Raw genomic sequence first — 12844 nt, forward strand, 5'->3', positions numbered from 1 at the left:
CCCTCGATTTTTAATAAATTAGACCTGGTGTCCAAAATTAAACGAATTCAACCCGTTTAAGTTATTATCGACGTATTTACTCCTCCTCTGGGCCAATATGCGGTCAATATTAGCGATATTATTTTTGTAAGGGTGAAAAAGAACAATCCCCGTATTTTTCCAATTCCCAACGTTTTTATTCAACAGTTCTAAATTTAAAACCCAACCAATCTTGATCCTATGCATCAAATTACCAATCACCAAATGACTCTAGTAGTTTTTCTTTGGTGTTTACAGGATATTGTTGGTACGATTATTGTTAGCTTGAGGATTTAAAAATACCCAACCGATTTATTGATGGCAGAAAAAGATGAACAGACAATCCAGAAAATAAGATAAAAATTAAAGAATTGCGGATTCTTCTAAAAATATTCGGTCCTTTGACAAATGTTTCAATATTCTTAAATTTTTTTTAAACTTTCTAAAAAAAATCTTAAAATATTCCCTAAAAAACCAATCTCGTATTCTGTTGAAAGCCGTGAAAAATGTCAGGATTGAGAAAAAAAATCGATAAAAAATTTCGGATCGTAATTTTTTTAATCCTTGTAATCCCGGACAGCTATTCGAATAGTTTCAATTGAAAATGAAGGCTCTGAGGGGCAAAATTCAAATAAAAAAAGCAATTTATCGTTAATTATATTTATTGTAAGAAACATTTATTCCTCTTCTTGGACAACAGTCGTCTTCTCAGATACATAAAGACCATCCAAAAACTTTCTTATGTCCTTGTTTTTGACAGTCGTTGACTGTTGAATAAGGGCAGCTGAAAAGAAAGAGTGAAAAAACGATTGGATAATTTTTTCCTTGTGACCAACAAATAAATTTTAATAAAATAATGAGAAATCATGATTTTGCATTGATCTTACCTGATCGTGAAACATCCTCCAACGAGTTACCCTCGAGGATCAGCTCGTCCTTTTGTTTAGCTGAGTTACTAACAGTAACTCCGGGCGCCATCTTGACCCTCCTGATGAATTTTTCACCCAAGAAATTACGGATTTCAATGACCGTGTTGTTCTCGGTGGTGACACAGTTGATGGGGAAATGGGCATACACCGCACGCATTTTGTACATGTAACCACTGGTGACACCCTTGAGCATGTTGGAGATGTGAGAGCACACAGTCCTGACTGCTGCGAGCTCCTTCTTCTTACCGAACCATTTCTCGACCTTCAGGAGTCTTGGGTTGATCATCTACAACAAAGAAAAAATTGAATTTAAATCACCAAAATCATCATAAACCTCGAAAATTCATAAGGATGAAAGCATAAAATCAGAAATGGATGTTTCATTTATAATTAAATGAAGGGGAATCCAAACAAATCATCATTATATGAGAATTAAATTCGAACAGTTCAATGGTGAAACGATGAAACATAATGGCCCATTGAGATGAGTTTTTTATTCATAAATATTCCTAAATTTAAGAAAGAAGCGTAATTTTTGGGGGCAACTTTTTTTGAGAGCAAAGTATAATTTTTAAAAAAGTCCTTATGAAATATCAAGTTTTCAGTCGCAAAACATAACTGGATTTGACGTAAAGATTAGATTCTGGAAAATAGATGCAATAGCACAATACCAACTGCAGTCAAATAATTTGTACAATGTGAAAATAGGCTTAACAATAAATAAATCATGTTTCTTCCAAGATGAGGTTATTAGTTTAGTAATTTCAGGAGACTGCAAGGCAAAAAATAACTCGAATTATGAATTTATGAACTCTAAAATGATTAGAATGACTATCAATTTCATTTGAAAAGCTTTTTAATAAAGCAGAGAGAGATATGTACAAAAAGATCTTCACGTGTTTTGCTTTACGACCCCTAAAATTTGTAAATATGTGCTAATCTCATGAAATTTGAAATTGAGTTGATTCATTTCATTCTATCATTTCATTATTCAAGGTTGAAGTTATAAAGAGTGAATCAATTATTGACGCTTTCTAGATGTTGTCAAAATTGAAATATATAAAATAATTACTGAATATAAAACTAGAGAGAAAGCCATCATCTATAAACATTCATTATGTACGTATTAACTATGTATGTATGTTTCTATTTTACACAGCGAAATCAACGAATAGATTAAAATGCTCTGAATAAAAAAAATAGCGAGTTAATTTCGAGAAAAGTAGATTTATTGGTTTGGGGAGGTACTTACACGGATATCAAGAGCCAGATGTTTGAAGGAGCGGCTGAGAGTACCTCTGGGTCCCTTCACGGTTACCCTTCGGGATTTGACTGTTACAGTCAATCCCTCAGGGATCTTGACGGTTTGATTCGTCACAATTTGCTTCATGCTGCAGCTGAAAAATAATTAAATTATTCATACAAGAATTCTCAATACTATTACTCACTTTATCCATAATCCAATCCCCGAACGAAAACAATGGACAATTGTTAAGCAACTCCTAATGTTTATGCGCTCGCCATTGAGGTTAGAGCAACAGAAAATTCAACACAAAAAAAATTGAAAAGAACTGGAGTTTCTGAAATAATTGGTTGATGGGAAATTTCACTCCTGAAGGAAATTCCACGTTTCTTCACAGTCTAAGCCACAAACTGGGGGCAGAATGGGCCTGACAGGTACACGTCGTTCAGAGTAAGGTTATCAAACCCTGGATATTGTTTAACGATCCATAATCCAAAAAATATCACTGCAATATTGAAGAACACACGCTGGCGAGCATAAATGTCACGAAAATATGAATTGTTGCATTGTTTTCGGGGTGGATTGATTGGGATTCGATTCCACGAGATTTTTCGTTACCTTTCACGCGCTACAGAACCACCGGAAAAGGCGGAGCGAGTGAGAGAGGCGTATGAATGAAAAAGTTGGAATGTGAGAAGTGACACGCAGAGAACTCTGTGGGGATCCCATGAATCATCGGTTGATGAAAGAAATTGCTAGGATATCATCCAATTTTGAGTGAGAATTTAAAATAATGTTTGAATCAAATTAGTAAACATTCGATTCCTCGAGTATAAAATTGTAATTAGAAGGGAAAAATATTGATTTAATCCATATAGTAAATGACGCATGTTTTGAATAATTAATTGAGTCATTTTTGTTTTTTTTAAGCATTTAAATCTCACAGCTTATTCTGCAACAAAAAAATAATTGCAATTGCAATTAATTGCCAATAAAAATTAAAAGTTGATTTTCATGTCATTAAATGTGAAAACAATCGAAAATTCTTTCGACGCCAACAGAAAATGATCATTTATTTTTTAATCAAGTTTCATTTTTAAAAGGATAATCCTTTAAAAAAATGTTCCAAAATGTAGAACCACGTGGAGAGCAATCCAATTTGAATCCAACAGCAAGATGTGGAACTGGAAATATAGGTGTGTAAACAATACCAATGAAATAAATTTTAAATACCACTTGTTTATTTCTGAAATTCGTATTTCCATGTTTCTTTGTTCTGTATATACATCAATCATCACCCTGAATTTTGTATCCTCAAACTATCATTTAGTAAATATATAGTATTTGTTTATACATGGCGCAGCGAATCGCTTATCACAATATACAATTTTGTTTTCTTCCCTTGAATTTTCCAAAGTTTCACTCTTACCACTACTCCTTAAACTCCTAATGAATAGTCTGAATTGGCAGAAATATAAAGTGACTCATTACTCAGTTATCCAATTCTATCAACGATAAAGTATGTAAATTTACCGATCATTTGTCAATTCACGTATCATGTAAAATGGAAATGATTTTCTTCGTTTTTCGTCGATTAGTCTTTACTCTAATTTTAATCCTCAGCATTATGCTACAGTATTTACAAACGATTTCGTATTTCAATCTCAATCATCCCAGAACGAGAATCGAGAGCTCATGAAGGAAAAACAAATTAGTCTAAAAAAAAAATCATCGATTAAGCTCACATATATTTCATCAAATACCCTAAAAATAACATGTGTTAATAGCCCAAGGCCTAACGTTACTTTGGAATGAATGAGGTGTAATAAATAAAAAGAAAAGAAAAATCAAACATCGACTGTCACAAAACGTGTGCTGTCCAGAAAAAAAGACGAACGATAATTTTACATAGCATTCATTACACCAGCACAACGCAATCAATCAATCAATGATTCAAACAATTTTCCTCTTCGCAAAGTGTCTTTGGGCTGAAATAGCAATGCCCAAGTGACTCCAAGAAAATCGAACATACAATCTTATGTTCCCACTCCCTCCTCATCCCCTTCGTAAATCAAATCCTCATCTCCACCCCATCTTCCTCCTCCTTAAACCTTAAAAATCCCTACTGTACATTCTTAACCTACTCGAATACAACAATCGTAAAAAAAAGTCTTTGAAAAGGGCCTGAAAATCACGTGCTATCATTTCTCACACGTAAATAAACCAAAGTGTGAAATAATCACTGGAACTACGTCCTTGACACATTGTTTTTGGCACTTGAATTGTCATCAGTGTCGTCCCCCTCCTCACCAGTCTTGTCGCCCTCCTCCACCTCCATCTCCTCCACTTCCTCCTCAACATCATTATCAACTTCGTTGTTGTAGCCCTCCTCATCATTCTCGTCCACATCATGTTCCTGGATTTCATTCTCATTCTCGTTGTCATCATCACTCTCATGTTCATTCTCATTTTCATTTTCATTCTCATTTTCATTCTCATTCTCATTCTCTTCCTGATAAATAAATCCTTCCACTTCCCCCATGGACTCATCATCCTCATCATCCCCCATTTCCGAGACACTCCGTCGAATCAATATCTGATTGCCATCAGCATCATTGGCAACCACGAGGACAGTTCCATCGAGTCCCTCCATCTGTACCTCACCTCCCTCCTCGTCATCCCCCTCATCCTCCTCATCAGCCACAGCCATCCCCTCCTCCTCCTCCTCCGCCTCAGACCCCTGGGAATTGGACTCACCAGTCTGATCGATCTGCAGCCGACTGTCATCATCGTCCATCTCCTCATTAGAGTCCTCCTCAGCAGATGCCACTGCACTCGCTGATTTAACAGTCGAGGAGTACTCATCATAATCCCCATTAGAGTGTGGAGACAGACCCTCCTTTTCACCACTCTCAATTCCATCCAGCTCTGGAATTTCGTCCTCCTCCCCCTCTTCCTTGACACTCGGTGACCCCTCTGGCCTCATCTTCTCAGAGTTCTCCTCCTCAGGACGTTCAGCAACACCACGCTGGTTCCCAGCTGGTAGTGGCATCATGGGGCTCAATATCGGTGGCCCCTCATCATCAGAGTCCTCTCTAGACTTGCCCTCGGGCTTCCCCTTGACCCCTTTACCAGATTTCAAAGGCTTTGACGCTTTCTCCACCTCCCTTTGTTCGCTCTCCTCAGGTACAACACTCGATTCATTATCTTTCATAGGTACTCTCTCCTCAGGTACTTCAGAAACTGCCTCAGGTGTATCTGAATCTCCATCCTCCTCCTCGGACTCACTGACGTCCCCAGTGACTCTGCTATTCGCCCTCGACTCGTTCTCCTCCTGCTCGTCATTATCCTCATCACTCCCAGAGTCACTGCTATCCTCAGAGTCCTCAGAATGCTCCGTGTTCTCCCCATTATCACTTCCCTCCTGTTCAGAATCAAAATCAACGTCCTCCTCCACTTCCTCCATGAGCGAGGCCCCATCTCCAATCAAGCTCCCCTTATCCTCTTCATTCTCATGCTTCATCATGTCGTCGTCGTTATCGATACTGTGATCCTCGGACTCAGCCTCTCTTCTCTTGACAAGACACTTATCAGCATGTTGATCCAATTTCTCCTGCGTCTCGAAGCTCGTGGCACACCTTGAACACCAGACGTGCTCATTATTATTAATATGAATGCTCATGTGCAACAAGAGTTTGCTCCTCGCATTGTGGTACCTCCCACACGTTTTGCAGGTGAAGTTATTCCCCTCGCAGGTGAGAATGGCCTCGTGGGCGTCCTTGAGGTGTTGCGACAGATCTTTGTAAGTGGCGCAAAGTTTCAAGCAGACACCGCAAGTGACAGCAGCCTCAGCTCGATGAAATCTTATCAAATGCTGCCACAGATGCTTCTTCGCTGGCCACTGCTTGCCACAAACCTCACAGGCACACACTGTATTCGTCGACTCGTCGTACACCTTTCTCGAGTCCTTTCTGTAGCACTTCAAGCTCTGTGCCATCTTCACTTGGGACAGGGGCATCAGATTTGGAATTGGCTTCTGCGCTGATAACTGGAGATTTATATCCTCGAAGAGATTGAAGTCTGGAATGTTGAGGTTTGATTCATTCATCCCTGCCTCCTGTGGCTCCTTCTTAATCTGATTATTATTCTTTAGATGTGTCTCCAGGATTGAGGTAGAACCAGGCCTTGAATCGTCCCTCGAACTCCTCCTAGTGCAGGTGTCAATGTGATTCCAGTATAGTGTTTTTGTACTGAACTGTTTGGTGCAATTTTTACACTCAAAATTCTCTCTAGCTCTCATCCTCTTCTTTGTGCTTGTCTTCATCTTCTTGAACATTCTCTCGGGATCCTTGTTGTGAACGTTTTTGTAGTGCTCTGACAGTGTTTCATCATTGAGAAATATCTCTGGACAGATTTCACAGTCGAAGGTGTCAGATCGCTTGCGTTTTTCCGACACCTGGGGGCTTTCCTCGTAGTTGTCCTCTTCGTCGACATCTTCCGGCTCGTCCTTAACAGCCACTGGATCCTCTGGCTTACTAGCTACGTCCACGTGATTCTCAAAGCCTGATAATTGATCCTTAGGGACGTTGTGGACGTGCTCATAGTGATGTTTGATTTCAGAATCAGTGGTAAATACTGCTAAACATTGTTTGCACGTTCTGAAGACCTTTCCATGACACTTCTTCGTGTGATCGAATGCCTTCCACTTCGAGGCGTACTGTTTCCCACATACCTGGCAGGTATTTGGCTTCAGGAGTATACTGCCATGCACGTCCTCCACGTGCTTCTTCAAATCCTTCGGGTCCTTCATAGGGATCAAACACACCCCACAAGAAACCCCAATTTCATTTCTGTGAAGTGACAGAATGTGCATTTTCAATTTCAATTTATTCTCAACAGTGTCACCACAGAAATCACAGACATTCGGTGAATTGTGATATTTGTGGTCCTTCTTATGTGACTCCAGGTCCTCTCGCGTTCTAAAAAGCTTCTTACAACTGCTACAAGTCAAATCAGGATGATTCATGTGATTAATCCTATTGTGAGTCATAATTCCCAATTTCGATGTGATTGTTTCGTCACACAAGTGACAAGTATAACTACTGTGATGATTTTCGATATGTTTTTGCAAGCTTGCACGATCCTTGAAGATTCTCTCGCATGCTCTGCATCGTGTCAGCAATGCCCCAGGATCTTTACGATAATTCTGACAGCCTTTCATGTGACGTCTTAAGAGATACCTCTTGTGGAAGCCTTTATTACACTTCTCGCAGTGATGAATGACATCCTCCTCAGCACTTGGTGATTGATAACTGCCAGTGTCCTTGCACTCCTTGGTTTCCGGCTCGTAACGATGAATTTTAGCAATGTGCGCTGCTAAATGATCCTTGGAAGCACTAGTTTTCATGCAGTAAGAACAAGTCACGTCTTTGTGCCCCTTGTGAACTCTATTCACGTGTTTCCACAGGTGTGAAGTCCTCCCATAGCACTTGTTACACAGATCACAGGGGAAAAGTGCATGAATCAATCGACGATGATTGCACAAATCCTCCCACGACGAAAAACTCAAATCAGCGCACATTTCACAGCTGAGGTCCACCTCAGGCGGGCTGTGCTCTGAATTAACAGTGTCGTTCATCGATTCGTTGATGCCATTGTTCACCCCGTCGTTATCAATCCCATGTATTTTTCTGTGCCTCGACATCTTCGATTTGTTGGAATAAGGACGTCCACAGATGTCACAACTGAAGTCGCCATTCGTCAGTGGCCAGTGATTCGACTTTACGTGACTGCTCAGCTGAACGACGTCTGGGAATACCTTCAAGCATACTCCACAGATGAGGGGAACAGTGTCGGCATGGACACCCATCACGTGCTTCCAGTAGTCCACTCTGCTGCCCCACAATTTCCCACATATTTCGCAGGTATTGGGGGACGAGCCCTGCAGCAAGTGGTGCTGCAGATGCTCATTCTTCAGTGATTTAGTCGCAAATATCTTGGCACAGTCTGATCTCTCACACCTGATGGAGGTTTCCTCACCGTGAACACTGCTCACGTGCAGCCATCGCTCCCACTTCGATGGATGAGAGCTGTTGCAGAGCTCGCAGACGAAGAACAAGTGGTACTGCGCCTTGTTACCATTTGAATTTAATCCTCCATTTGCCGAGGGTTCACCGCTCTGCTCGCTCTTGTGGGCATTCCTCTGGTGGCGAATCAAGTGGTCCTCATTGGGAAATGACTTTCTGCAGACGTAGCAGTTGACCTTCTCCCCGTCCTCAGCGTCAAAATCACCCTCTTGCTCGTTATTCAAACTTTCGTTGTAGTAATTGCTGTTCAGTTGAACGAAACTCGCTGGGTCGTACGTGGGATCGATATTATGAATCGACACGTGGGTCATTAGTTTCTTTCTGGAGTCATGCTGACGTCCACATATCGTACAACTGTACCTTCTCTGCTCAGACACCAGTAGCTTAGATCCCCCATGGTACATGTTAACGTGACTCAACAATTGCTCATTATCCGAGCATATTTTCAAACAAACACCACAGGCAAATGCAGCAAATTCTTTGTGAGTTGCTCGAATGTGCAGCCAGAGTGATGCACGATCGTTAAAGTCCCTGGTGCATATTTCACACACAAATACAGTCTCAATTTCAATCATATTGTCGTCTCTACTCTCGGGATCATCGTCATCATTACCTATCCTAGGCTCTGGTGAGAATGGCGAGGCGGACGGCTCACGTTTCAACTCATCAATCCTTGATTTAGCTAGTACATTCTTCTTTAGACAAGTATCACTGTCGATTATTGGCACTGGATCAACTCCATGAGACGCAACGATGTGACGACTGAGAGACGACTTTAGGACAAAATCTTTTTCGCACAAAATGCAGATGTAAGGTTTATCAGAGTCGTGAGTTGTCTCGTGATCCTTGAGGGCATCCACTGAGGTGAAATTCTGAGGACAAAATTCACAGTACCATTTTTTCGTCTCCTGTTCATTGCCATTTTTCGTGGATTTCAGAGATTTGTAGGGGGAGGTCTTCTCGTCTCGTTTCAGGCCCTCTGTTCTCGTCAAGGCTTGCTTGAGAATTGTTAACTGGGGATTTTTTGAGAGTTTTGCCTCAGCATTTCGGTACTCCCTGTTCTCCTCGTCGGACTCTAAACTCGACATGTCTGACGTGTCCATCAGACATCTGCCCTTGGGCTGAACAGGCACTCGACTGGGTTCACTCTGACGATCACCCAGGCACACTCTACTGTGTTTGTTCAAATCTGTGACATTTGTGTACATTTTTGGACAGGTTTTGCACTGATATCTAGTGTCCTGTTGGACATAGGGCACAGGCATCTCCGGTGGTGGGGGGAGACCAGTGTGTCTCGACTTTATGTGCTCCTCGAGATTTGTTCTTGTTGAATATATTCGTGAACAGTATCTGCAAGTGACTGCTGGATGGCCTCGATGAGTTGTCGACACGTGCCCCCACCTGTGTTTAGCTGTTGAGTAAGATTTGTTGCACAAATCACACTGGTATGGACGTTTGTATGATGTGTGATCGTCGGTTATGACTTTCTCGCCTATTACGTCGCCTGCACCCACGTGAATTCGAGCGTGGAGGGACAAGTGACCCTTGGAGCTGAATGCCTTGTTGCAGAGGGAGCATACGTATACTTCGTGCTGCTCTGAGGTGTGTTGGAAGGGTGCTGGGGTGGGTATGTGCTGATTGTGGGGGTCCTCAGCGTCGTCAGTCACCATTGGGGGCATCTCCAGAAAGTCACTGGGGTTCGTCTCCATGTCCATCTCGTACTCGTCGGATTTTCGGTCCTCTGCGTCGTCCATTCCTGGGGACACGATTCAGGGATTAGTGGGGGGGATGAGGGGGGAGGGGGGTTCTACGCAGTGCTACATGACGTTATAACGTTATATGCCTTAAGGGTGTCAATCATGTTTGATAAAAAAATATTTTTTAAAATTGTTTTCCTTCACTAGTAGAGAAAAATGTATTAATTCATCCGAGAAAATACGGAAGCATGAGCAATATTTTAAAAATATTTTTTTTAATTGTTTTCCTTCACTAGTAGAGAAAAATGCATTAATACATCCGAGAAAATACGGAAGCATGAGATTAAATGGCTCTGTGGAGAAGGGGGGGGGGATGTCTCTGCTATTCATACATCACATTTATAACGTCATTCGCAACGTCTTAATTTCTTTCAGATTTTTTTTATTTCCTGATGGGGTGAAAGGTCTAATTTAATTATAGCCCCATAAGAGGCTGTATATAAGGCTTATTTTAGTCATATGAATGGGAAAGAAAACTAACTTTAGTGAATATTGAAAAATGCCATTTTAAGGACATGACATCTTTAATGTGCCACAAAGTTGAAAATTTTTATGTGAAATTTCAGGTATACTTCTTGGAAATTCTTATCACATTAAGGGGAAAGCAGACCAATAGATAGCCAGTTAAGGAGAATTTCAGATCGTTAAGAGTTAAAAAAAAAAGACAAATGACAGGAATGAGTCAACAATGGGTTTTATGCCTTATAAAATAGATAAACTATGGAAAAAAACTTATTTGAGGTGGAAACAATGAAGTAATAAATGATGAAAAATGGTATACAACCCAAAAACCCAATAAATAGACGAGTGGAAGAGAAGACAGATACATTCAAAAATTTTGTCATTGAAAATTCCAAAATTTATGGAGAAATTAATGAGAACTGTAAATTTGTTCAACTATTCCTTGAAAACATGTTCTGATTGAAAATTCAAGTTAGGGAATTCTCGTCTTCCCGTAGTTCGAAAATTCTCAATTTCATTGAATTTCCAGTGCAATCTAAAATTTCATGATTTTTCCCCTCGAATCAAATTGAACGTCACTATCCTCAAAGTTACTACCCAACTGTCCATGAAGTGTCAATTTCTTCTAACAGTATAGAGGGGCCAGTAGTAGTGAGGAAAGAGGGGAAGGGTATTTCTTTACCTTCGTCTGTTCCACTTTGGTCCATCACTTCTTCAATCTCGGGATCTGCCTCGCCATCCGAGTTTAATCGAGGCGGAGTGCCCAGGGCTGCATTTGGATTCACTATTGGCGCCTCTGGGATCAAAATTGGCATTTTCTCCTTCTCTTTGAGTAACTCCGAACGCAATTCCAAGTGCTTCTCTGTGTCGTTTTGCGCCTCTCCATTTTTCTGCAGATGTAATTATCGTTAACGGGGCTTGTCAAAGATGTTTAGAAGTGATGAAACGTAACAGAGCACATGTTCAATTTTTGGATACGAATGAACAATTAAAAAACGAAAGGACTGTTAAAATTCAAACGAAACTCATTACGATTCACCACTTCGCTAATGTTTTAGTCTTACCGAATCACTCGGTGGTAGAGATCTCTCCAATACAGCAACAGCATTAACACAGGCTGTTCTGAAGTCGTAGAAATTCTCAAGATTGTACATACATCTGTAGCACAAACACTTTGGCAGTCGATCGTCCTCAGCGATCTACAACAACGAAAAGAGAGAAAAAAAAATAACTCCAAGGTATCATGCGCATCAACCGATAATTGATAAGGAAACAGCGTGCTGTACAATTCATATTTCTTCCATGTTCCCAACCAGGTCAAGGTGCGTGAATTTCAACGTACTGACTCACCATTTGAATGGCAGAGCGGTATTAAGAGTCAATGGAGTATTAAGGAAGAACAGGAAGACAAGTGTCAACTGAGTACAAAGAGAATTGCTGGATGAAGAGAAAAAATATAATTGCATAACTGTTGCAGATGCATAAAGTAGAACTGCCGAGAGGTGGGCAGTATTCTTGTTGGAATGATTCCGTGGTTTCATGGGTCCCAGCACTGGGGGAGACTTTCTTTTCCAGTCCAAGTACCCAATTAGCCTCTCCTGAGAGGTTTCACTGTCCCCCGGAAGACTTCTCATCAAGTATTCATGAATCTCTCTCTCTCTCTCCCTCGCCTCCATGAAAATGTCACAAAAATTGATGAAATTATGACTGACGACCATCGGATTCAGGTCAATAGTTCCCTCCATCGTACATTTAACTTGAATGCTCTCAGCTTTCTGTGCGATTCGGTGAAATTACTTTGGGGACGTGTACCTGCAGGTACATTTTCGACAAATATTTCGGGGGAATCGGGCTTCGGGGCTGTGGCTTCGTCACGGCTTTGTGATGATGGGTAAGGAGATGGGCTTGTGAGAGGTGACCCTCGGACCGTAGAAGATGGGGACCCACGCAAAAGTATACTCGCTCTGCCTGGAACTGTGGTTGGAAGTGGTGGGAAGCCATCACGGACGAGACAACTGCGGCCAACGAGGAGAATGAGGGGACGCGCGGGGGGAGACAGAGAAAAAAAGGAGCATGAACGAGTGAGAAAGAGAGAGAGATGATAAAAAGAAACGAGGCGACGGGCGGATGCAGAGACGTAGAGCGACAGGCCTGCAATACGACCACGTAGCCGATGACTTATAAACCACATCCAAGAGATAAAGAAATGAAAATTATTCGATTCTGATTGACCAATCAATTGTTTGTCATTTTTGTCGAGAGTTTGGCATTTTTTCACAGTTGTGAGAATTATTTCTTTTGGGGGGTCAGGGGGAGGGGGGGGGGGAAGACATGGGACTATCGTATTAC

General features: G+C 41.2%; 2 protein-coding genes across 2 annotated transcripts in view; both read right to left on the reverse strand.

Annotated features, from left to right (window-relative positions):
* Positions 1-662: 662 nt before the first annotated feature.
* On the reverse strand, positions 663-2879 carry LOC107046873 (60S ribosomal protein L9). Its single transcript, XM_015269594.1, has 4 exons — positions 2809-2879; positions 2200-2344; positions 906-1233; positions 663-802 (listed from the first exon to the last, which is right to left on the reverse strand). The coding sequence occupies exons 2-4, from the start codon at positions 2335-2337 to the stop codon at positions 696-698; spliced, it is 573 nt and encodes a 190-aa protein (XP_015125080.1). The 5' UTR covers positions 2338-2344; positions 2809-2879; the 3' UTR covers positions 663-695.
* A 530-nt stretch (positions 2880-3409) lies between these two features.
* Positions 3410-12844, reverse strand: part of LOC107047841 (zinc finger protein Xfin) — a 12217-nt gene continuing 2782 nt past the window's right edge. The window contains exons 2-4 of the mRNA XM_015270699.2: positions 11560-11694; positions 11178-11385; positions 3410-10032 (exon numbers count right to left, since the gene is read on the reverse strand). Coding sequence (XP_015126185.1) covers positions 4439-10032; positions 11178-11385; positions 11560-11694 — 5937 coding nt within the window. The 3' untranslated portion in view covers positions 3410-4438. The remainder of the gene's footprint in view (positions 10033-11177; positions 11386-11559; positions 11695-12844) is intronic.

This window comes from Diachasma alloeum, unplaced genomic scaffold, assembly GCF_001412515.2.
Source record: "Diachasma alloeum isolate Michigan unplaced genomic scaffold, Dall2.0 Dall_scaffold_00183, whole genome shotgun sequence".
Classification (NCBI taxonomy): Eukaryota; Metazoa; Arthropoda; class Insecta; order Hymenoptera; family Braconidae; genus Diachasma; species Diachasma alloeum.